We start from the raw sequence: 24,158 nt of genomic DNA on the forward strand, positions 1-24,158 counted from the left end.
ACCAAAAAGAAAAGGGACTAAACTTTCACCATAACAAGTTGACAAAAATAAAGGGCAAGTTAACAGAAAATTTACCAGAATGAAGTAAATAACTAATGAGCTGATAAACGAAAACAAATGTAATAAGATTTGAGAAAAAAAAATATATCAGCCAAATAAGAACGTTATCAGAAAACAAATGTGATCCCTATTTACGTGGTCTCACAGAATTACCTACCACTACTATAAATAAAATTTAGAGTACACCAACTAAGCAAAGTTTAATGACAAAATATCACAAAAACAAATCTGTGCTCGCTCCCAGAAAACGCGTGATTAGAACCAACACAAAAATATGATCCTAAAACCAACAGAACACTGCAACCACTAGTGTCAAACCCAATTGTCCAATGGACAGAGCTGCCAATGTAGTAGAATCGGAGGTTCCTGGAGCTGGCACTGGAGTGACCGCATTCACACCCTCGGTTGTGGCTGGAGCAACTGCTGATATGGTTGGTGATCCAGCAATTGGAGAAAGAGCTGTATCAGCAAATAAACACAATTATTATATTTATGAGAGCAGAAATCAGTTTTGTTGAGAAATGAATTCCGACTCTAACTCAAACTCGAGAAAAGGAAACAAAGAGTGACCAAAGCCTTATAAAGACACCACCAATCTCATTAACCACCTATGTCACACTTTCTTCAGAAAAAATGAATGCGACATTCGAATGGTAATTCCCCACAAGAAAAAGAGCAAATAGTAATCAAACTTTTGATAAGACAAGTTCACTGAGCTTCTAAACTTTTAGGAAGATAAGGACAGGTAGAAGATCTTGTTGGAAACAATCTCCCAAGGTTACAGACACACCATCCTCCCAGACCTGACTTATGAAATTACAATCATGCGATACATCTTGTTATTCAGGATATCTTAGTTAAGCATGATCATAAAATTAATCTACTGATTACATTACATCAGTTTTGTTATTTAAGTTTATTTTGTCTTTTCGAGTAATTTAACAAGAAAAACCAATTAGTGATTAAACTAAGACCATCTCCAACTCAACGCCAAATTTTACACCAAATAAATCCTTATTTGGTGTAAAATTTGGTATTTTGGAGCTCCAATCCAACACCAAATTTCACTTTATTAAATATTTTAATATTATTTCATTATAACGTTTAATTAAACATTATATAAATTGTATGTATGTGAATTACTACTTTGGTGAGTATTTATTATTTTCGGTTATTTTTAAGTACATTATATTATTTATTTATAATTTATATGTTTGTATTTTTAATTTTTGTGAAGGTTAATTATAGTTATATCCAATTATAATTTATAGTAAAATTACCATAAATTTAATTTCTTAAAAAAGTCATATATAGAAAAAATAATTTATAAAAAAAGCTAACTTTTATAACTAAAATTAATATTATAAAGATATTCTATAAAAATAATAAAATATACAAGAAATTTAGTGAAAACATATCATTTATACAATGTTTAATCAAAAATTTAATATAATAAAATAATATTAAAATATTCAATAAAGTGAATTTGGGTGATAGAAAGGTGTTAGACCAAACACTATTTACACACCCAAAATGTTATAAAATTTGGCTTTAGGTTAGAGATTTGATGTAAAATTTTGGTGTTCGGGTTGGCTCAATCAATTAGATTACTTCAATGGAATATAATTTTAAAGAAGTAAACAAAATGAACATTTCATGAGATTCTTTCCTTTGTATTTTTTTGGTAGGTGGATTGCAGTATTCAACTATAGGTTCAGATCTAGGGACAATACACATTCATAATTTTCTTTATGTATTAGTATGATATTTAAACCAATTTTAAAGAAGTAAAGAAAATGAAACATTTAATCCAAACAGAGACCACAGTCAAATAAGGAACTAAAAATACTATTAAGCGCCAGATCTGTACGTACCAGGCGCCGCGCCAGTGTCAGTACTCACTGTACAAATAAAAAACAAAATTAAAATCTTCAAAATTACATAATAGTGTTCATAACTTTTTTTTAATCGTCAGAAACAGAGCATATGGCAAAGTAAATGTTAAGAATTTTACAAGTAAAGAAACTCACATCCACAGTTGCTGACAGAAGGAGCAGATACATGGCAAGCAGCAGGAAGAGCCATAGCTTTAGTGACATTAAGAACAACACCCAACTGAGCACTGTTTTTAAAACCCTCACAAAGGCATTCAGCGTCAGTTTTCAATACCATTTTAAGGCCTGAACAGCAAGTACCTTCTGGTTTCTTCTCTGTACTTCCATTTGTAACAAAAGATAAACAGTCAGCCAAGTTCAGTACCAAGTTATTGCAGTCTACTGCCGGAGCAGGGGCAGAACGAGAGGCTGATTCTACACTTGTACAAGAAAAAAACAAAATTGAAATAAGGCAAAATTGAGCAAATGAGTTCATTTTGGAAGTAGACATATTTTCAGGAGAAAACAGAATTTGGAGAAAATTTTCACAACTTTTCAGTTTTGCTTTTGGGGTTACAGAATGGAGAAGAAAGGTTGGAATGAGGGTATAAATTGAGTAAAAAGAGAATGGGGCAGGTAATGGTTGGGTCGGGTTTCTATCAATTTTTTAAAAAAATTGAAAAAGTTTTTGGAAATTATATTATAAAATTAAACAAAAATACATTATTATGTCACGTAGTACATAAATGTTATTTATTTTACTTCGTATTCAAACTTGAAAACAAAATACTCATTGAAATCAAGTTAAATGACATATTTATATATGATATATATATTTAAAAAATTATATAAAAAAATATTATAATTTATAGTCATTAACCACTTTAAAATATAAAAATCACGTAAAACATTTCAAATAAAAATAAAATGCGATTGACTGGTACATAAATAAATCGACAGAAAATAAACACGAAGAGGACAGCGTAGAGAACTCTGAATTAATGTGTCTTCTTTTTTACCGTAAATTTTATTTATTGCTTTAGTCTATTTTTATTTATTAAATTTAAATATTCATTTAAACTTATTTTATTTGAAAACTTTAAAAATATTTTATTACTAAAATTTTAATTCTCTTTTATTATTAAACTTATTATTTTATTAATTGATTTTTAATATGTCATGTTAAGGTAAATGTGGATAAATAAAACTGAAAAAGGGAGTATACACTGGATAGGGAACTCTATTTTTTGCATCTTTTATGACGTTTAATTGCTTGTAAACAATATATGCCAAATTACGTGACTACTTTTCACTAACTATTCGTTTGCCTACAAGATTTAGTATTTCGATACAGTATTTTGGCACGTAACAAACATAAGAGATGGATCAATTAGACAGTAACGGTTACGATACGTTAAGATTTCAACTAATTACACTACTTTTAAATACGTTTAATAACCAAAATTATTGTTATGGAATACCAAAATTCCAAAGACTTTCGTGAGGGTGTTTTCTTTAGTAAAGAATTGAAACTTATAGAGGAAAAACATAATCTCTATTCCACGTTAATTGTTTGTTTTTAATTTTTTAATCAGTACGACAATGCAAAAGTAAAGACGTCTGTTATTTCACCTATTACAAATAATATAATAAAGATAATATTACTATATTACCTTTTAAATACATTAAATTTAATATTTTAAGAATTTTTTAGTTATTGAATAATGAATATATGTTTTTAATTGAATAAGTATTATTATATAACTATTTTGTAGTAAAGTAGTCAGCATACAAGTAAAGATAAATGGAGAAAGTAATTTAGATCACCACTAATAAAAGCAACAACTTTAAAATGGAGAAAATATTCTCTAATGGGTTATTATTATGACAGTATAGAAAATTTAGGTAGTTTAATTGATGAGTTATCTGAATTTATATTTGATGGGAGTTTGATTTTTTTTGTTGATACAATTCTGTAAACCTATTTTTATTTACTCTCCCAAAGGATATGATTATATTGATATTGGGACCCACAATTAAACTCTTAAATTTGGAGAGAAAATTGATTAAAAGTTGGAAGAAGTCGAATGAACTTTGGCAACGGCTAAAAATGAAAAAGAAACGCCGTGTATCCCTAAATTTGAGCTGAAAAGGCCAAAACCTCTGTTTTGTTGTGTATGACTGGCAGCGAGGCTCTCAATGTTAATATTAAATATATTATTTAATATATACTTTTAAGTATTAACCTAGCCACGATTCTGCTATTTGCTGGAATAATGTAGGATGAATTTCCCCGATGGTTAGAAATAGAAAGAGTAAATACGATTTTCAATATTTTGCTTATGTATAACTACAAAGTACCAAGCATTCTAATTGGATTATATTAATATCAATGGATCCTTTATCAGTCATTCATTGAATGTTAAATAACTAAAAGTGACGGAGACATACGATTTAAATAACAGAAAATCAAAAGAAAATAGTATCGAGAATGACTGGAAAGGTGGAAACAAGACCAGATCAAATTTGATCATTATGAACAAATCCAAAATCTTTATACCAATCTAGAAGATTAAAGCCCAGGTAGTTAGAAAGTTCTGTGATTAGAAAATTTAAGTAATTAGTATCACCATACTTGATAAAGTAGTGTTAGCGGAAACATGAAACTAAAGAACAAGGAAGAACAACAATATTTAACGTGGTTCGGATCAAAATGATCCTACGTCCACCAAAGAACAACTGCACCAATATTTATTTCATTATACAAAGAATATAAGTGAAATACTACAAGAGAGAGAACACAATGCCNTGCATACCATAGCATACATAATGCTACCAACTGCACTCGCATAAGGAACCTTTGACATATGCTTCACCTCATCCATAGATTGAGGCATTTGTAACTCCGAAAGCTTGAAATGAGAAGCTAAAGGTGTACTTACAGGCTTGCTCATATCCATATTGAATCTTTCAAGAACTTTTCGGATGTACCTCTTCTGAGAAAGATGTACAACACCATTTTCTCTTGAAATTTCCATTCCAAGGATTTTCTTTGCAACTCCTAGATCCTTCATGTCAAATTCCTTGCTCAACAGTTTCTTCAAAATATTTATCTCTGTGATGTTGTTAGCAGCAATAAGCATATCATCAACATACAACAAAAGATAAATCATAGAGTTACCAGACATCTTCTTGTGATACACACAACTATCAAATGCACTCCTCGAAAATCCATGTGTAGTCATGAATGCATCAAACCTCTTGTACCACTGTCTAGGGGATTGCTTCAAACCATACAAAGACTTCTTCAGTTGGCATACATGGTCTTCTTTTCCTTCAGCTAGGAAACCTTCAGGCTGATCCATATAGATTGTCTCTTCTAGATCACCATGTAAAAAAGCAGTTTTGACATCAAGCTGTTGAAGCTCTAAATCAAATTGTGCAACCAATGCTAGCAGCACGCGAATTGAGCTATGTTTCACGACTGGAGAAAAGATCTCATTGTAGTCAATTCCCTCCTTCTGACTGAAACCCTTTGCAACCAATCTCGCCTTGAACCTAGCAGCTTCCACTTCTGGAATACCTTCTTTCTTTTTGTAGACCCATTTGCATCCAACTGTCCTCATCCCCTTTGGCCTTTTAACTAAGACCCATGTCTCATTTCTGTGAAGAGACTCCATCTCTTCCATCATGGCCAACTGCCATTGTGCAGCATCTTTGCAAGAAGTTGCTTCAATATACGAAGAGGGCTCGAGATCCTTAATCTCTTCTTCTGCAGCTACGAACGCTTGTGCAATCAGATTTTCTTGCTCTATAAGACGTTCCGGTTTCCGTATCCGCCTTTTGTCCCTTCCCTTCGCAATTGTGTATGGTTCATTGGAAGCAAGTTCTTCTGCATCTTTTGACTCATCACTTTGAGTCTCTTGATCCCGTTTCTTGGTAAGCTCCACCGGTAGCTCCACCTGCTCGTTGTTCTCGTTTCTAGATAACTCCATAGAAACTTTACGAGGATCAAGTATAGAGGATTCATCAAAGGTAACATCTCTACTAACTACAAATTTGAGTAAAGACAAACACCATAGTTTGTACCCTTTTACTCCATCAACATACCCTACGAATATGGCCTTTTTAGCCCTTGGTTCAAGCTTACCTTCATTAACATGATAATAAGTTGGACACCCAAATATTCGCAAGTATGAATAGTTAGAGGGTTCACCTGACCAGACCTCATTCGGAGTCTTAAAGTCAATCGCTGATGCTGGAGACCGATTGACAATATGAGAAGCAGTATGAACTGCTTCAGCCCAAAATACTTTGGACATCTTAGCTTGTAAGAGCATACAACGAGCCTTCTCAAGAAGAGTTCTGTTCATTCTCTCGGCAACTCCATTCTGCTGTGGTGTGTGCCTGACCGTCTTATGCCTTGCGATCCCATGAACCTTGCAGAAATCATTGAACTCTTCACTGCAAAACTCCAAGCCATTGTCCGTGCGAAGATACTTGATTTTCCTCTCAATTTGATTTTCAACCAAAATCTTCCACTCTTTAAATGCTTCAAAAGCATCACCTTTTGTCTTCAGGAAACGCACCCAAACCTTTCGTGAAAAATCATCAATGAATGTGAGAAGATACCTCTTTCCTCCCTTTGATGGAAGCTTAGAGGGACCCCATAAATCTGAATGGATGTAGTCTAGCACCCCTCCCGTCTTGTGCTTGCCAGTGCTGAAGCTGACCTTTTTCTGCTTCCCTAAGACGCAGTGCTCACAAAATTCAAGTGTGCTGATCTTCTCACCATTCAAAAGGTTGCGGTTGCTCAACATCTCCAATCCTCGTGCGCTCATATGGCCTAGTCTCATGTGCCATAATTTTGCCTTGTCATCATTAGATAACTGCACTGTAGATGCATTTACAGAGCCAATAATGGTGCTTCCCGCAAGTGTGTAGAGGCCATCCTCCAGCTTGGCCTTCAACATGACTAAAGACCCTTTAGTCACTTTCATAGTTCCTCCTTCACTCATGTACTTATAGCCTTGTTTATCTAAAGTACCCAGGGAGATCAAATTCTTCTTTAGATCAGGAACATGACGGACTTCTGTAATAGTCCTCATGATTCCATCATGGCAGCGAACATGAACTGAACCAATGCCAACTATTTTACAAGTTGCATTATTGCCCATTAATACAGTTCCTCTGCTTGTTTCATAGCTGCTGAACCAATCTTTTCGGAATGTCATATGCAGAGTACAACCAGAGTCTAAGATCCATTTGTTGTCATAGACTCCATTATTGCATGATGTTGTTAGTACATAATCATCATCATTATCATGTACTTTCTCAACAATGGATGCACTCGCCTTTTCTTTGGACTTCGACATAGGGCAATCTCGTTCAAAGTGCCCCTTCTTGTGACAGCCCCAACACTCCGCATTCTTTTTGTTCACACGAGACTTTGATCTGTACTTCGATTTGCTCCTTCCCTTTTGGCTAGTACGACCTCTTACAAAGAGTCCACTAGCTTCGTCACTTTTGTCTCCTTCAAAATGCATCCGCACATCACAAGAGTTTAGTGCTTGCCGCACTTGCTCAAGTTTAATAGGTTGTTTGCTATACATCATTGAATTCTCAATATCACGATATTTTGAAGTCAATGAAAATAGTAAAGAACATGCAAGTGTCTCCTCGTCCTTTTTAATTCCAGCAGTTTGTAAGTCCATCACAAGTTTATTGAACGCATCTAGATGGTCTTGCAACAAAGTACCTGAATCCATCTTAAATGTATGAAGACGCCGTTGTAACAACATCCTTGTTGTCACTGACTGGTCCTGGTAAAGCCCTTCCAGCTTTTCCCATAACTCTTTGGCCGTCTCTTCGGTACTTGTACTCACTTCACAAAGTACGTTAGGTGCAAGGGACAGTTGGATTGCACTCAATGCATCTCCTTCAATCTTTTCTTTGTCGGAATCCGATATCTTATCGGGGTACTTTCCGTCAATAGCATGGATTGAACCTTCCCTCCGCAGTAACGCTATCATCTGGATTTTCCAGATATTGAAGTTGTTGCGCCCACTAAATCTATCAATTTCAAACTTCATGGAACTTATTTTTTTTTTACTTGTTCTTCCTTTTCTACTACAATGTATTTGGAACTACAGAAAACCAAAGTAATCCTTTTCTGATGTGGAAGTTCAGACTGTGCTGCAACCACAGAGCATACTCAGACAGAACCTTGCTCTGATACCAATTGTTAGCGGAAACGTGAAACTAAAGAACAAGGAAGAACAACAATATTTAACGTGGTTCGGATCAAAATGATCCTACGTCCACCAAAGAACAACTGCACCAATATTTATTTCACTATACAAAGAATATAAGTGAAATACTACAAGAGAGAGAACACAATGCCTTAGAAGATGAGAAGGCAAGTGAAAGGATGATTTGAAAATGAATTAAGAGCTACCTATTTATAGGAATAAATTCATCCTATTGATGTCATCCATGACATCGCTATGTGTCAAAATTGTCAAGGTTAAGATAGCAAACCATTTTATGGTTTGCCTAACTTTCACCTACCAAGATACAATCTTTGACTTGTATTTCCTACTAATTATCTTCCTACCAAATATTCATATTAATTCATCTTTCATTTAGTTTGATTCCACAAGAACCAAAACCAACTCTTTCAAGTAGAATATAAAGACTACAACTCCATCCATCGGCAAATATCCTGTACCGTGGCACGAAATTAGGAAATAGCAGTGGATCTTAGCTCTTTTCACGAATCTGCAGCAAGAAGACGCCCGATTGAGGAAAGCCTTATATGGCTTTAAACAAACAAGAAAGGCATTTTCTATTGGAATATAACTCACTGACCATTGTTGAAATTTTTCTATTTTTTTTTTTTTTTGGTCCTTCCAATAATACTGAGGACATGAGATCTAGTGCTTGGTACGATTAAAAAGCAGCATAATCCATGCGTAAAAGTGGAGGGAATATTTGGAGACAGCTACCTAATAATTAATAGAAAATGAATGACTTCTTTTATTTGATAATTGTCACCTCAAAAAGACCAACCAAATATTCCTAGGCATGCAAATACTACTATGATGATATTTGATGCACCATGCATGCTCAATTTTAATTTAAGTATTTTCATTTTGTTGGATACAAAAAAAATAAAAATTTTAATTTTATGATTCTAAATTAAAAATGTGTCACCCGTATGATCCTTTAAATTTTGTGTTTATGAAGTAAAATATTTAAAAATATTTTTTTTAATATATGTAAATTGAGAATAAGGAGAGGGACTACTCTCTTTGTTATACGATGCCAGATATTATGCGGCGCAAAGTTTGAATTGCATTTTCAAATTTGGTCAGCCATTTTTTAAAATTCAACTTTTTTAGTGTTCAGTAAATGCCACACGTCACATCTTGCCTACTGCCACTCACTATACTTCATAATTGCATGACCATGTGAATTTTAAATTTTGAATTTGTACTGTGAAATTTTTTGAAGTTAAAAGATGTGACTTAATTTATGAGTCCCCCCTCCAAGTGCTTATGCAATTATAAGCACATTAGTTGGAAAGAAAAAGTTATGATTACTGATAACAGCATATTTCTCTTCCAAAGAGCAGGATTGCTAACTTTGATTAATTTTTTCACAATTGTTAATTAATCAAAGTGAAGTCCACTTTGAGTTATATATATTGTATGTACTGCTTTTTTATTGACCGGTTGTTGAATCAGAATAAAGTTCTTTTGGATTTAAAAAAATATTACAGGTAGTAGTCGGTCATTGCTATGATTGATTTTGTGACAAAAAAATAGAAAGTGATGTGTGAGTGGGTTGTGGCTACTTAATTTCTTTGTGTTGCTACTCCCGTGATTGGTGATGCCTTCATGGTCCCCATATCGCATTTTTTAAAATAAATTTTATACAATTACATAAGAAAATATTATAAATCATAATAATTGATAATTTAATATGTTTAATTTATTTGAATCTCAAAATCTAAAAAGTATTATATAAAATAAGACGAAGGGAGTAAATAAAAATGGAAAAATTAACTTTTTGGTATATATAACGTTTGTGTGTTGGAATTGGAGCGTAGAATATTAGATAAAAATTGTTTTTGGTGGGGCGGACTTAGCTTGCAGTTCCAGCAGAAAGATTTCACGTGGAATATAAAGCATCAGCATTTTTTTAAAAAAAAATATATACCTTTACAAGGAGAGGGAATAATTTTTAATCCCAAAAATGATTTGGTCCACACAGGTTTGGGAATAAACTTACTCCCTATAGTCAATAAAAGATGTTCAAATATATCAAAAGTGTGACTTTGAGGTTCTTTGGGACCAATCCAACTCACATTCCAATCATATCACAAGCATGCCTCAGGGTTTAATTGAGTTTACTTTAAAAATAAATTTCAAGAACTGCATATAATAACATTCGAGATATAACTTTTGAATACCTAAGCCTCGATAGACAGAATTATTCAGTAGTACCTATACATGTGCTTGTGGGAGGTAGTAAACAGTGGAATAGTCCAGATTTGTACAAGCTGGCCTTGACACCATTGTTATAAAAAAAAGATTGGGAAGGGTCTTGTTAAGAACACATAGAATCATTCTAGAGCAGCCATGGATGGTGTAGATATAGGAATCAGATGCCATAAATTTACATTTCAATGAAGCTACTGAACCCCATCAACATAGATGTTACAGTTACTTTCTTTGAGACATCAAAAAACTGCTTACAAAGTGGAAGGGAAACATTAAAGAATTTACGTGGAACTAGGTATATATATGTATGTATATACCGCGATGTTACTAGTTGTCATTTGACACGATTACCTTTTGAACTACTGATACAATGACAGCCACATCATCGCGCTTGCCACCAGTATACCCAACATATCCGGCTGCTTGAGCTGCATCAGCAAATGGACTTCTCCCCGAAGCAGAACTACCCACTTGTTGCACTCTTGTTGCCAAAATCTCCGCAATTTCCTAAAGAAGAAAAAAAAAATCCACTGCATTACATACTAGAAATGTGATTAAATTACACGATGGATTTTGGACGAGTTCTCCTAAACTGTATCTGAGAGTCTATAAGAAGAAGTTGTACCCTTCGGATAACTACCACAAGATAAGAAAAGAGCAGTAACACTTCATAGAAGGTAAGATAAGAAAATGTAAACAAAAATAGCATTGGCACCTGAGGACTTTTGTCGGCTTCCAGTGACCTTGAGGCGATTGATACTATTTCTTGATCATATAAGTTGTCAAAAAGTGCATCCGTTGCAGTGACAATGATGTCCCCCTCATCTAACTCTATCTTGTACTCCTGAAGAATAAGGTGAAATACACAAGAAATGGAGTAATTTCTGAATACAAGCTTGGATACATCTCTCAGACGGATTGCCTCATTAAACATGTCCACATACATACCTCCAGAAGTTGAGATGGATCATCGCCTTTCTCAATTTGTATGGGCAAATTGAATTCATGAAGCATGGGTGATGACTTCCTATAAACATTGCCATTCCTTACTATGATAAATCCAGAGTCGCCAATATTAGCCACATGAAGAGCCTGTTAACGATAAATTTCATTTCAAAGTATGTTCATGAGTGAGCATTGGTAAATATTTTCCATGATCTTTTCTGGCGTATAAGAAAATTGATGAACTGAAGATTATTCCAGTAACATGTCAGCAATCTATATCTTAGAAAAACATTCTCACTGTATAGCAGTAATAACTTCCTGATACTCTTTACTCTTATATTTTTATTAAGTGCACACACATGCTAATGATATCTTTTAGATGAAAACATTTAGCAAGTTTTTGAATGAAAAGAATGAGAAAGGAAAGAGCATGATAACATAAAGAATTCAAATTGAGACTCCAGCTTAATATACTTAAATTATAATCCATTATGAATTTACAAATGTATTGGTGTGTGTCAGCTGGAAGCGAGCCTTGGAGCATCAGTAAAGCTGTCTCCATGTGACTTATAGCTCAAGGGTTCGAGCAGTGTAATCAGCCAATGATACCTTTATTTGTATCAGGGTAGGCCGCCTACATTGCACCCCCTTGAGGTGCGACCCTTTCTCGAACCCTGTGTGAATGTGGGAAGCTTCTTGCACCTGAGATGCTTTTATAGGTATGTGTGAGCTATGGGAACATCCTTCTTTCATAGGTATGTGTGAGCTATGAGAGCATCTTTCTGTTTCAGGAAGGTACTATAATTGAGGTGTTGTGTAGCATAAGACAGATATTAATTTGGTAATGAATATACCTTTCCATCAAAATGAGCAATCAAGACTGTTGAAGATCCAAGGGAATCTGTTTTTGAGACGCTCAGATTAAGGACTTGCTTAGGGTCATTTATTGAATCCTTGTCGCACTGAGAAACAATGGATTGACTATTTTGCATGAGTTCCTGGGCATATACTCCTGGATCACTCCCTGAGTAATAAAAGGCACATTCTCTTAAAATAGATATATACTAAAATGCTTCTGGACTTGCTCATCATTCAGTTGGAAAATATCACTACGTGCCTCTAACCTTCTAAAATTCCATGGAAGTTAATTCATGAATTCCAGACTGAAACTCAAGGCTATACAGGTGCCATGCACGATAGGAAAACGAGTCGGAGAGTTTTTACCTTCCAATGACCAGGAACCAACTGCATCGGCTACCCCTAGCCACTTCCCACAAGCAATAAAATATGCTTCATGTCCACCTGCGAATGCCTGGTTTATTTATTGTTTTTCGAATTTCTTACTCATAAATCAAGATGTTTTATTTGCTACAAGAAAATAACAATCAATATCTTCTGACATATATTCCACATTCAATTTCTAATGAATAAACATTTATTTCATCTGGAATTTCAAAACTTATGAGAATATATACATATATTAAAAAGCCGAACTACCTTTTTCGTGCATCTTAATAGCAAACATACCATAAAACTCAGTTCAACCTCATGACTAAGTGGTAACTTTTAACTTAAAAAAATTGAAAATTATAAGGCATATCTGAAATACCTTGGAGGGATATTGCAATAAAGTAGCACCAGAAGACAGAATTAGTTCTGCTGCTGCTGGCGTAGCTTCCTTGCTGTTGAAAATGAGAGCATAAGATGTCAGATGTATCAAGAGCAGAAAAATTGTAGTCAAAAGGGGGTTTGGGTGAAGAATTTTGCCAAAATAAACTACTCCTATTTGTTAAGGGATTAAACATGTGTGTTTCTCTACATCAGTATAGTACTGAAGAAAAATGTAAAAAAAAGAAACTCTAACATCACCAATCTTTAACAAGTTTAGCAACATATATATATAAAGAATTTAGAGAATATGTATACATTCTACGTCCAAGAAAAATAAAACAATTGCAGTAATTCTGAAATAGGTAAGGTATATTAGCAAGATTACCTGCTGTCTAAGACTTCTGAAGATTTATCCTCAACCACTTCATGACCATACACTTCCATGATCTCATTGTTTTCTACATCTTCTTTTCTTTCTTCTTCCAAGGATAAGCTAGGCAAATTTTCATCTGACTGAGAGAAGTGTAGATCGGGATTAAAAAAATGACAGTTAATTATAGATTGGGATAAAATGCTGGAAGAACTAGTTCATGTTGCTCCCAAACAAAACACTCAAGCATATAACTATATGGAGAGGTGTACGTGGAATCTTTCAAGTACCAAATATGTAAGTATAACCAAATCTTTAGGACAGTGATCAGTGTCAAAGTAGCGTAAGATGGATAACTACTCTGTGAATAAGAGAGCATCAAATATGATAAATATGAACCAGGTAATTGCTGATGAATTCACTAAGTTGATGAAACCAAAAGTTCTAAAGAACAATCCAAGTGAAAGTTAATAGCTGAAGTAAAAGCTTTTTGCAGCCAGGTTTTGACCAACTACTGTGCCTGATAGTCACCCAACTCCTGTACTAATAGCAAAGGTAAAGAATAACAGACCACTGTGTTGGAAACTAGAGAAAGAAGGGAAAGCTGACCATTGCTTTTTTAGATTGTATGAAAGAGAAGAGGGATGCTAAAGTGTTTCACCATAGCAGCTTCTTTGATGACACATATCCATCATACTTATGTACATATGTCACTATGATATCATATAGTAATGTGCTTAACAGTTCCATTTCCATCTTGTATAATATTATGTTGAGAAAAAAAACTAGGTGTAACGTTAATTAACTACGAGAAGTCCCAACTTAAAGATTAAAAAAACAGCCATGACAAAATATCATTTTTGATTCTTAAATCACCACAGTACTGGAGGAATAATAAAGTTTTAAAGAGCCAGCTCACTAAATGCTGCACGCCAACAACCCCGTAGTAGTATTTAAAAACAGGTTTACCATATCTAGTTGAGCTTGAGGATCAGTCTTATGTCTGCAAAACTCAGAGAGGAATCTTGCAAAGGGGCATGTTACATCCCTAACTAGAATAAATACGAACATAGCTCTAAATTTGGGAATAGCCACCTATTGCACAACATACATTATTCTGTAATAAATGCCTATTCTCTAATAGACAATCACAACATTGTCCAGTTAACATTTGATACACAAATTATTAACCAACAGACCTAAATAATCTGTTTAGGTGGCTTCATCTGATCGACAATAATTAATAGCAAGCAGAGCACTGTAATGATACACACATAACCTTAAAGATAAGTGGGTAAAACTCACCGGTAATGGACTTTCACTTTCATTAGACTCTGACATTAGGTTGTGATCAACTTCCTCATCAAAAACTGGTTCAGCCTCCAGCTTAGGAGAATCAGGCATTACTTCAGTCACATCACTATCCTTGAAGGTACTATTTCGGGAAGCCTGATCTTCTGTATCTAAAAACAAATTACTCAGCTCGGTTTGATCATCATTTTCAAAATTAAGGACTTCGATACTCTGGTCTTCAGCATCCATAGACAAATGCCTAATATCAACATTCTCTGGACTAATTTCATCAACAACAGTTTCAGCATTCCCCAGATTAATTCCCCCTAGAGCATTCTCTGGACTAATTTTGTCAACAACAGTTTCAGTATTCCCCAGATCAAGTCCATCAGGAGCATTCTCTAGACTAATTTCGTCAACAACAGTTTCAGTATTCCCCAGATCAATTCCATCGAGAGAATTCTCTAGACTAATTTCGTCAACAACAGTTTCAGTACTCCCCAGATCAATTCCATCGAGAAAATTCTCTAAACTAATTTCGTCAACAACAGTTTCAGTATTCCCCAGATTAATTCCCTCCGGAGCATTGTCTGGACTAATTTCGTCAACAACAGTTTCAGTATTCCCCAGATTAATTCCCTCGGGAGCATTCTCTGGACTAATTTCGTCAGCAACAGTTTCGGCATTCCCCAGATTAATTCCTTCTGGAACACTCTCCGTGGACCCTTCCAATATAATACCAATATTTTCAGATATTTGTTCTATCTGTTGTACAATCTCAATATCATTGTGCGCTGCCTCAATATCAGCAGAAGCAGCACCATTTTCCTCCGAATGAGTTGAATCATAACAGCAATCCTTGTCACCGTCATTCTCTGTCAATTGACTTGAAACTTCTCCCTCAAATTCTTCAATTTCCTTAGTGTTTACTAAGTCAGAATAAACAGGCATTGCTGCAGGTGAACTTAAAACAAGTGATTTGTCATCATCCAATTCTTCAAATGATTCATCACTTGTTTGACCCATCATTTCTTCCTCAACTTCGAAAGAAGTAATAGAATTCTCTGGTGGTGGTGGAACTGAAGCTTCACTATCATCTTTCTTTTCAAAAATCTCCTCAACATGTACTGCATTCTCAATATCGACTTCAGCTACAGATTCATTTTGAATTCCTTCAGGTGAAATCGAACCAATTTCATCCGCGGAATCTCCAAGAAAATTTTCACTCAATCCAGTCTCTACTTCGACAAAATCATTCCTTCCATTGCCAATTACTACTGATTCAGAGACACCAGCATCAGTGACCACAGTCACAGCCTCACCCCTGGCTTCCCTCTCTACTTTCTTGACAATGACTTCTCTCTCATTATCACCATCTAAAACCTTCACCACACTAAATTCCTCCTCACTATCCAAAAGGGGCTCCTCCAATTCATCCTCTTTCGCTATCTCTCTTGGGTCCCCAAACCGAAACAGTAAAGTGCCATCAGAATGCTCTGCCACACCCCAAAAACAAACATCAAAGCCCCACCAAATTGGTAAAAGAACAAATTTTTATCACATAAGAGAAAGATTCAAGCAATTTAAAAGGGAAAACATACCATGGGTAGAGACAACATCAAGATTTGGGGAAATGGGTGTGGAGCAGAAAGCAATGTGAAGTGATTTTCTTCTTCTTTTTCTTCTGACAAGAGTTGGGAAAAGGAAGGGTTTTTGGGCAGAAAAATAGGTGGCAAAGCATTGAGAACCTGTTATGCACCGAACATCCAAGAACTTGCATAAAGAATCAGCCATAACTATTATGACTACAATTTCTCTAACAATTTTTAAAGATTATTTGAGTTGTTTTTTGTGGATAGAAGTTCATGTCTTTTCTTTTCTTGGGAATGATGATCATTATTTTCTGTTTGGTTTTACCCGGGAAATGGTTTTTTGGCTACCTAATAACTCTTAAACAGCACCACTTATTCTCAATTGCTATATGGGCCGCAAACCCAAATGAGATATTTCCCATTGCTTTCGTCTAAAATGGTCCTATTCTACTAGTTAATCCATCTTTCAAGATTATCAATTTAACCACATCCTTTTCTCCCTTAGATTTTTTACAACTTAATTCTTGAGTTGCCCTTTCTAGGTCCTAACTTCATGGGTTGCATTTTGCGAGTGTCATCATGAGTGATGTAACATAAAAGTATAAACACTAATTATAAAAACTATTGACTGTTACAAGTACTAGTAGTCTAGCTTCATAGAACTTGGTAAAAAAGCTATGATACTCCATACTATCTTAAAATCAACACAACCTTTTAACGACAATTACCGCCACAAAAGAGAACAGCAAAATCTGTAGTTCAAGCATTTCAGAAGTTGTGTTGTTTTTTTTGGGGGGGGCGGGGGGAGNNNGGGCGGGGGGAGGGGGGAGGGGTTACAGATCATGTATGCATAGAGTACAGGAATAACAACTAAGACAAAGAATCAAAACTAAAGGAGAAGGGAGTGTCCACGTGTATGGTACAAATAAGGGACAGAGATGTAACTCAACACCTTATTGGTCTGAAATCTATCCACCAGAGATCATTTGCAGATTTCATTTATCCTACTTGGCTCCTTACTAGGTCCTCTTTTGATCTTATAAACTTATATCTCACTACTTCATTCATAGAAGAGACACAAGAAACAACCATCCATATCTTTGCATATTACTATCATTTCCATTCTTCAACATATACAAAACAAACATGGCTACAACATCTGCTGCAGTGCTGAATGGTTTGAGCTCCTCTTTCTTGACTGGTGGCAACAAAAGTCAGGCCTCGTTGGCTGCTCCCCTTGCTGCCAGAGTTGGCGGTGCTGCCACTCCCAAGAGGTTCACTGTGCTGGCTGCTGCTGCCAAGAAATCTTGGCTTCCTGCTGTAAGAGGTGGTGGCAATTTGGTTGACCCTGAGTGGCTCGATGGCTCGTAAGTTCACTTTATATCTCCAACCCTCAACCCCCATCTCCTAGAGATGAATCTAGGATTCAGAATTCATGTATTTTTTCAGAAAATGTATATGTGGTTCGAGCAGAAAGATTGAACCCTGAACTTGATCTAGACTCGTCTCTGCTCCTTTCCCCTGTTTCGTTCTTTTGCAAAGGCATAACTATATTTGAACTTGCAGGCTACCTGGTGACTATGGTTTTGATCCACTTGGTCTAGGAAAGGACCCTGCATTCTTGAAATGGTACAGAGAAGCTGAGCTCATTCATGGCAGATGGGCAATGGCTGCTGTATTGGGCATCTTTGTTGGTCAAGCATGGAGTGGCATTCCATGGTTTGAGGCTGGTGCTGACCCTGGTGCTATTGCACCTTTCTCTTTTGGCACACTTCTTGGTACACAACTTATCCTCATGGGGTGGGTTGAGAGCAAAAGGTGGGTCGACTTCTTCGACCCTGACTCTCAGTCTGTAGAATGGGCCACTCCATGGTCCAAGACTGCTGAGAACTTCGCCAACTTCACAGGCGAACAGGGTTATCCCGGTGGCAAATTCTTCGATCCTCTGGCATTAGCTGGTACACTTAACAATGGAGTTTACGTCCCTGACACAGAGAAGCTTGAGAGATTAAAGGTTGCTGAGATCAAGCATGCTAGACTTGCTATGTTAGCCATGTTAATTTTCTATTTTGAAGCTGGGCAAGGGAAGACACCCCTGGGAGCTCTTGGTTTGTAAGGGGTTTCATATTAAAAATTTCATTGTAAAAATTCACTGGATGTAGAAAGAAGAAATCAAAATTTGTTTGTCCCCTTTAGAAAATTCAAGATCTCCCCTTGATACAGTTTATGATCTTACATAATCTAATATGCTTCAAGAAAATATTTAATATTGGTCTGGCCCAAGCAGGACAGTATAACAGTTGTAACAATGCAGAGGCGGAGATATGGTAGTTAAAACTCTAATCAAATGATTCAAGAACCGTGACTTTTAACATTTGAATACCTAGTTCACTGATAAGTATAATTTACAGTCACAAATAAAAATATGATCATAAATCAATACAGCAGAAACCTTCACAAGAAGATAACTCAACCAGGAAGGTGGCATTTTCAGTGAGTTGCTGCCTTCTGGTTTATATGACCAGAAGCTCATACAATCAGAATAAGGATTATCATACCAATGCACACAAAGGTGGTACCCTTGCTCACAGATATAGGTAATATGCATTCATTGTGAACCATTTCATTTAGCCTTGGCAAGAGAGAGAAACCAAAAATCTCATTGAACTACTCTTCAGATGATCTTTTCTTTTTTTTTAAAATCCCTAGTTTAACATTAATGGGGGCAGATGGAGGGAGAAAGCTGATCAAGGTGCCAGAAAGTTTCCTACTAATAGACTAATACATATGCCCTGTTACTCACTGCCTGTAGCCGTCAAGAACTCTCCCTTACAGAGCACATCCCTCCCCTACTACATATCTCACTCCTTCCATCTTTGCTATTCCTAATCTTTTTTGCAGCTTGATCCGTGTCATTCACATTGCCAAAGCATCTCCAGCCACCACTGGCTTCCTGAACCTTTGTCTATTACAGCAAAAGACGTTCTCACTGAAGCCTCGCACTCCAGGTTACAAGCATAAAGAATTTTATTTATCTTGGTATATACCACAAAGTACAAGGTGTAGATCTCTTAAAACTTTTTCCAAGAGGAGTATCACTTATTGTCAACAGTTCCACTTCTTGTTCTGGATATGTGTGATAGCTTTGCGTCCTAGTCCACTTAATAGGCTACCAACTACACGTAAAACGCTTGTTCCTGTAATTTAGAAGAAACCCAAATAAGACTTTTTCCCAGAGAAAAAAGGAGAGAAACCAAAAAAAAAAAAACAGTGTCCAACATTCTAACAGACATATTTTCCTCCTTAAATAGACGTAAGAACAATGTCTCTGACAATCTTGGAATATGGAATCAAGTTACAAGAAATACCTTATGCCTGAGAGTTACATATCAACAAAAAGAACATAAACCATACTAATTTAAAAAATTCAATTAAATGGGCGAGAAAACTGTCATATCAGCTTAATGGTTGGGTCCATGTTTGTGTTCTATGTAATATACTTAGACTAGGAAGATATGGCTAACTAATTTCTATATCAGATATCGATATTTGCTATAACCATCTTTTCTGTTGTTTCGTTGTATGATATGTTTATAATTGTCAATGTTGTAGAATTGAAATATCCTTCTTCTGTTGTACCAATTCTCAAAATTTACCGTGCCAGATCATAATTTTCACATCCAGCTTCCGGCTATCTAAATAAAAATGGATGGAGGAACTCACATTGTATGAACAGCAATATAACTGCACCCTCTAGATAGATGTTTTATGTAATATGTAATGTAGAAGTAAAAACTTCCTTCTACCTACAACGATTGATCAGTGAACCCAAAAGAGTTGCCAATTTTCAATGCTGATCTTAAAGTAGAGATTCCATTTTCACATAACAGATAGACATTTATATACATATAATATCCAGTTCAATCAACACCAATACAACAACTCAAGAGATATAATACCATAAGTCAAGGTACCTCAAGAGCTTTTTCTCTATAGAAATTCCTATGTTGAAGGGATCCTAGTCTTCATCACTAGCTGTCTCTGCATCAGATGTTCCATCGCATTCATCAGTCAATTCAATCTCTTCTTCCTCAGTCAATTCATTCTCTTCTTCATCAAGCACATTGTCCAGCTGCGGCAAAATGTCCACTCCTTTGCTTCGGTAAATTAACCCAGTCCTCATAACATGGTGAAACTTATCCCTGTGGCGTGTCAGAGGATGTGCATTTACAAGTCTCCCACGACGGTACCCTTCTCTCAATGCCACAGTCGTTGTCTTGCACTTGAGGGAGAGGTAAAATATTCCTGGATACCTAGTAAATATTCGAGTAAATCTATCTGGAAGGTATAATTCCTTTCTCAGGCTCCTCAAGTAATTTCTCTTTGTTTTCTTGTATAGTGTCAAGCTCAAGAACTCATGTAAAACCCCAACTACTCTCTTTTCCATAAGATCACTATTAGGGTCGATTCCCCTTGAATCCTCGTAAGGTGAGATGCAAGGCAGCTTCTGAAACTCATCCATCCACGCCTTGACCTTTTTCTGTGCCCCATATCCCCTTGGGAAACTCATGGGAAATTCTAATGCAGCTTTGCCCCTTTTAAATTCCCTATACCCCGCCGGAGGGCTGCTATCATCATTCATCTTTTGCAACTCTGACACAGCATATTTTTCTGGCCACTGAACAAGCTTTAAGCAAGCCAACCCATTAGTTCCCTTAACTATTCTAAAATGATCTGGAAATCTCTTATCGAAATCATCAGGCAATCCTAAATCCCATTTTAAAGGATGCAATGATTGCAGCGCCACCTGCAAATATTCAAGTCAAATTTGATAAATGAGAGAGAAGAAAACAGCACCACATAGAGAAAACGAGCAGTACTGGAACTGTATTTTGAAATTCACAAAAATGGCATTTTATCTTTGATACTTAAAAGCTTCATCAGGAAGTCTTCACAACTTAGCCAAAATGATCCAATTTTCTGCACCACCAACTACAATATACCAAAACCACAATCTGATACAAAGCATTTTCGAATTAATAACAATCCACTAGCTTCTCTACATTGGATACATGATGGGTAAAATGCATTAACAGAAGTATAATTACATTCAAAATTGGCAATAATCCCAAGAAACGCAGTCTTACTACAGTTCTCATAGAATACTTAGTACCTTCTAAAAAAATCCTCAAGAAAAGCTCTTTCTTTAGCAACAAACCAAATGATTGAAAAGAAAAAAAAGAATTACCATTCTGTTGGTTGTCATCATAAGTACTTTGGAAAGCCTTTCAACCAAATCAGCATGGTTATCTTCAAAGACCTTCAATTCTTGATCATGAAGAATTTTAGCAATCTGGGTAAGCCTAAAACAAGGCAAAGATTGGTACTTTGGGTGAGGAAACTCCTCAAAAAGAGTTGGATATCTTCTAATAAACCTAAGTGTAGGAACTGTAAGCCCAAGAAGTTTTTGGGAATCAGCAAGCGACTTAGCAGTAAGATACCCAACTGGTGAACGCACAATGGCGTCTTTTAGTAAACAAGCTGCTTTAAGATCCGTTTGCACATCGATTATATGGTCCAAACCTCTGTTTTTCACCCATTTCAAACGGACTTTCACTATGGTTCTATGTTGCTGAAGATTGTGATAATGGGAAACAATGTTTTGGGTGGCTATGGATTTTAGGGTTGACAATAGAGATTTATCTAACAATTTCATAAGTGTGTTTGTGATTGTGAGTTAGAAAATTCTGTTGCATATATGGTTTGGGGGCTAGGGCAATTGACTGTGGGTTTTGCACAAGGGGAGGGAATGGGTGAATTAGTGAAAATATTAATTACACTAAACACCTATTATATGACTCAAATTGCCAGGGTTATAAAAAATAATAATTTTAGTAACTCAGTTGATTTGATTGTTCCGCGCACAAGTTTATAAAGTTCGCCTCTTGTCCTAAATGAGCAGAGATATGGATGTGTTTGTAGGTTCTTGATGAAATAGGATATATTTTTAATAAAATATTTAGTGATGACATGAACATATATATAATTTGACTTGTCCTAATACTTAAGTCCATGGGTCACCTTTTGCAAGTTGATTTAAGTTTGGAGTCAATAACTACAAAAATAGGTTTACGAATTGATGGTTTAATATTAAATTATTGTGCCTACAACTTAATGAAAATAACAAAATAAACCTAGTATTTAGAGTTTATGCATTAGAGGTATAAGGTTAGTAGATAGTTGATCGTTCTTTTTTTCTATCGGATAAGCTTTTACTACTCTTATAGTTTCTTGAATTTCAATTACGGCTTTCACTAGTTTGTTTTGGCACCAATTATTGCATTATTTAGTTCTCATTAATGCTCTTTCTCTTGTTTGTTGTGTAATACTTTTCAATTCACATTAATGGTGTTGATGTAATTGTCCCATATTTGCATCCCCTTCTTCAAATTGTTTGGCAGGGTTCCTTTTTAAGCTAAGGCTTTTTGAGAACACTCCCTCCTCCTCTTCAAAATAGAAGGTCTGTATACACTCTACCATTCTCAAACCTCACTTTTAGTTATTAGTGCAATGTTATTTACGAACTTCTTTCTTTCTCTATTTTCACTAAGATGTCATTTTCTTAGGGAACCCAATATCTTCTTATTTGAGAGAGGGGCATTACAGACCCCGTGTAGAGGTGTCCACTTGTATGGTTAAGAATAGGGGACATAGAGATGGAGCTCAACATCTCATTGGTCAGAAATCTATCCACTAGATTTCATCTGCAGATTTCATTTATCCTACTTGGCTACTTACTATTTGCCCTCTTTTGATCTCATGACCATATAACAGGAATCTCACTTCAATATTCAAATACAGAAACTTTGCATTTGCAGTTTACCACTATCCAAAATAAACATGACCACCACATCTGCTACTGCAGTGCTGAATGGCTTGAGCTCCTCTTTCTTGACTGGTGGCAAGAAAACTCAAGCCTTGTTAGGTGCTCCTGTTACTGCCAGAGTTGCCACTCCCAAGAGGTTTGTTGTGGCAGCTGCTGCTGTTGCTCCAAAGAAATCTTGGATTCCTGCTGTAAAATCTGGTGGCAACTTGGTTGACCCCGAGTGGCTCGATGGCTCGTAAGTTTACTTTTACATACAAACAGTTTATTTCCCTCATCTCCTCTTGTTTCATTCATTCTGTTGTAAAGGCTTAACCTTGTATTTTGTACCTGCAGGCTCCCTGGTGACTTTGGTTTTGACCCACTTGGTCTTGGCAAGGACCCTGCATTCTTGAAATGGTACAGAGAAGCTGAGCTCATTCATGGCAGATGGGCAATGGCTGCTGTATTGGGCATCTTTGTTGGTCAAGCATGGAGTGGCATTCCATGGTTTGAGGCTGGTGCTGATCCTGGAGCTATTGCACCTTTCTCTTTTGGCTCACTTCTTGGCACTCAGCTTCTCCTCATGGGTTGGGTTGAGAGCAAAAGGTGGGTCGACTTCTTCGACAATGACTCTCAGTCTATAGATTGGGCCACTCCATGGTCCAAGACTGCTGAGAACTTTGCCAACTTCACAGGCGAACAGGGTTACCCTGGTGGCAAATTCTTTGATCCTTTGGCATTAGCTGGTACACTTAACAATGGAGTTTACGTCCCCGACACAGAGAAGCTTGAGAGATTAAAGCTTGCTGAGATCAAGCATGCTAGACTTGCTATGTTAGCCATGTTAATTTTCTATTTTGAGGCTGGACAAGGGAAGACACCCCTTGGAGCTCTTGGTTTGTAAGAGATTCACATTAAACATTTCACTGTGAAAGAGCCGTTGAGTGTAGAAAGAAAGTAACCAAAGCTTGAATTTGTCACTTCAAGCTTTTTCCTCTTGAGACAGTATATAAATTTTAACAATGCAGAGGTTGCAATATG

At 36.0% G+C, this 24,158-nt stretch overlaps 5 protein-coding genes across 6 annotated transcripts; 2 read left to right on the forward strand and 3 right to left on the reverse strand.

Moving 5' to 3' along the window:
- Positions 1–82: 82 nt before the first annotated feature.
- Positions 83–2,528, reverse strand: LOC107008596 (non-specific lipid-transfer protein-like protein At2g13820). The gene is made up of 3 exons (XM_015207700.2): positions 2,091–2,528; positions 1,935–1,961; positions 83–519 (listed from the first exon to the last, which is right to left on the reverse strand). The coding sequence occupies exons 1-3, from the start codon at positions 2,443–2,445 to the stop codon at positions 341–343; spliced, it is 561 nt and encodes a 186-aa protein (XP_015063186.1). The 5' UTR covers positions 2,446–2,528; the 3' UTR covers positions 83–340.
- Positions 2,529–10,542: 8,014 nt separating this feature from the next.
- LOC107026588 (probable protein phosphatase 2C 62) lies at positions 10,543–17,033 on the reverse strand. Of its 2 annotated transcripts, XM_015227621.2 has the most exons (9): positions 16,262–17,030; positions 14,673–16,156; positions 13,383–13,510; positions 12,996–13,068; positions 12,611–12,698; positions 12,241–12,410; positions 11,390–11,533; positions 11,157–11,285; positions 10,543–10,948 (listed from the first exon to the last, which is right to left on the reverse strand). In XM_015227621.2, the coding sequence occupies exons 1-9, from the start codon at positions 16,452–16,454 to the stop codon at positions 10,769–10,771; spliced, it is 2,589 nt and encodes an 862-aa protein (XP_015083107.1). In that variant the 5' UTR covers positions 16,455–17,030; the 3' UTR covers positions 10,543–10,768. The 2 variants fall into 2 exon arrangements, with proteins under 2 accessions (XP_015083107.1, XP_027774187.1); XM_027918386.1 differs by lacking the exons at positions 10,543–10,948; positions 11,157–11,285; positions 11,390–11,533 and adding an exon at positions 11,566–12,168 and having other exon boundaries at positions 16,262–17,033.
- A 267-nt stretch (positions 17,034–17,300) lies between these two features.
- LOC107026607 (chlorophyll a-b binding protein CP24 10A, chloroplastic) lies at positions 17,301–18,474 on the forward strand. Its single transcript, XM_015227647.2, has 2 exons — positions 17,301–17,619; positions 17,819–18,474. The coding sequence occupies exons 1-2, from the start codon at positions 17,399–17,401 to the stop codon at positions 18,366–18,368; spliced, it is 771 nt and encodes a 256-aa protein (XP_015083133.1). The 5' UTR covers positions 17,301–17,398; the 3' UTR covers positions 18,369–18,474.
- Positions 18,475–18,705: 231 nt separating this feature from the next.
- On the reverse strand, positions 18,706–22,268 carry LOC107026594 (protein WHAT'S THIS FACTOR 9, mitochondrial). Its single transcript, XM_015227641.2, has 3 exons — positions 21,501–22,268; positions 20,227–21,059; positions 18,706–19,449 (listed from the first exon to the last, which is right to left on the reverse strand). The coding sequence occupies exons 1-2, from the start codon at positions 21,966–21,968 to the stop codon at positions 20,271–20,273; spliced, it is 1,257 nt and encodes a 418-aa protein (XP_015083127.1). The 5' UTR covers positions 21,969–22,268; the 3' UTR covers positions 18,706–19,449; positions 20,227–20,270.
- Positions 22,269–23,083: 815 nt separating this feature from the next.
- LOC107026609 (chlorophyll a-b binding protein CP24 10B, chloroplastic) lies at positions 23,084–24,156 on the forward strand. Its single transcript, XM_015227648.2, has 2 exons — positions 23,084–23,373; positions 23,472–24,156. The coding sequence occupies exons 1-2, from the start codon at positions 23,153–23,155 to the stop codon at positions 24,019–24,021; spliced, it is 771 nt and encodes a 256-aa protein (XP_015083134.1). The 5' UTR covers positions 23,084–23,152; the 3' UTR covers positions 24,022–24,156.
- The last annotated feature ends 2 nt before the right edge of the window (positions 24,157–24,158 follow it).

This window comes from Solanum pennellii, chromosome 1, assembly GCF_001406875.1.
Source record: "Solanum pennellii chromosome 1, SPENNV200".
NCBI classification, from domain to species: Eukaryota; Viridiplantae; Streptophyta; class Magnoliopsida; order Solanales; family Solanaceae; genus Solanum; species Solanum pennellii.

Bases quoted from the DNA above. Each gene is read 5' to 3' on its own strand.
- LOC107008596 (XM_015207700.2), bottom strand. From the start codon at position 2,445: ATGTCTACTTCCAAAATGAACTCATTTGCTCAATTTTGCCTTATTTCA. The intron at 1,962-2,090 runs GTGAGTTTCTTT...TTATTTGTACAG, and splicing joins TTCTGTCAGCAACTGTGGAT to TGAGTACTGACACTGGCGCG. The intron at 520-1,934 runs GTACGTACAGAT...TTGCTGATACAG, and splicing joins TGACACTGGCGCGGCGCCTG to CTCTTTCTCCAATTGCTGGA.
- LOC107026609 (XM_015227648.2), top strand. From the start codon at position 23,153: ATGACCACCACATCTGCTACTGCAGTGCTGAATGGCTTGAGCTCCTCT. The intron at 23,374-23,471 runs GTAAGTTTACTT...TTGTACCTGCAG, and splicing joins CCCGAGTGGCTCGATGGCTC to GCTCCCTGGTGACTTTGGTT.
- LOC107026588 (XM_015227621.2), bottom strand. From the start codon at position 16,454: ATGGCTGATTCTTTATGCAAGTTCTTGGATGTTCGGTGCATAACAGGT. The intron at 13,069-13,382 runs GTAATCTTGCTA...CATTTTCAACAG, and splicing joins TCAGAAGTCTTAGACAGCAG to CAAGGAAGCTACGCCAGCAG. The intron at 11,286-11,389 runs GTATGTATGTGG...CTTATTCTTCAG, and splicing joins ATCCATCTCAACTTCTGGAG to GAGTACAAGATAGAGTTAGA.
- LOC107026607 (XM_015227647.2), top strand. From the start codon at position 17,399: ATGGCTACAACATCTGCTGCAGTGCTGAATGGTTTGAGCTCCTCTTTC. The intron at 17,620-17,818 runs GTAAGTTCACTT...TTGAACTTGCAG, and splicing joins CCTGAGTGGCTCGATGGCTC to GCTACCTGGTGACTATGGTT.
- LOC107026594 (XM_015227641.2), bottom strand. From the start codon at position 21,968: ATGAAATTGTTAGATAAATCTCTATTGTCAACCCTAAAATCCATAGCC. The intron at 21,060-21,500 runs GTAATTCTTTTT...GAATATTTGCAG, and splicing joins TGATGACAACCAACAGAATG to GTGGCGCTGCAATCATTGCA.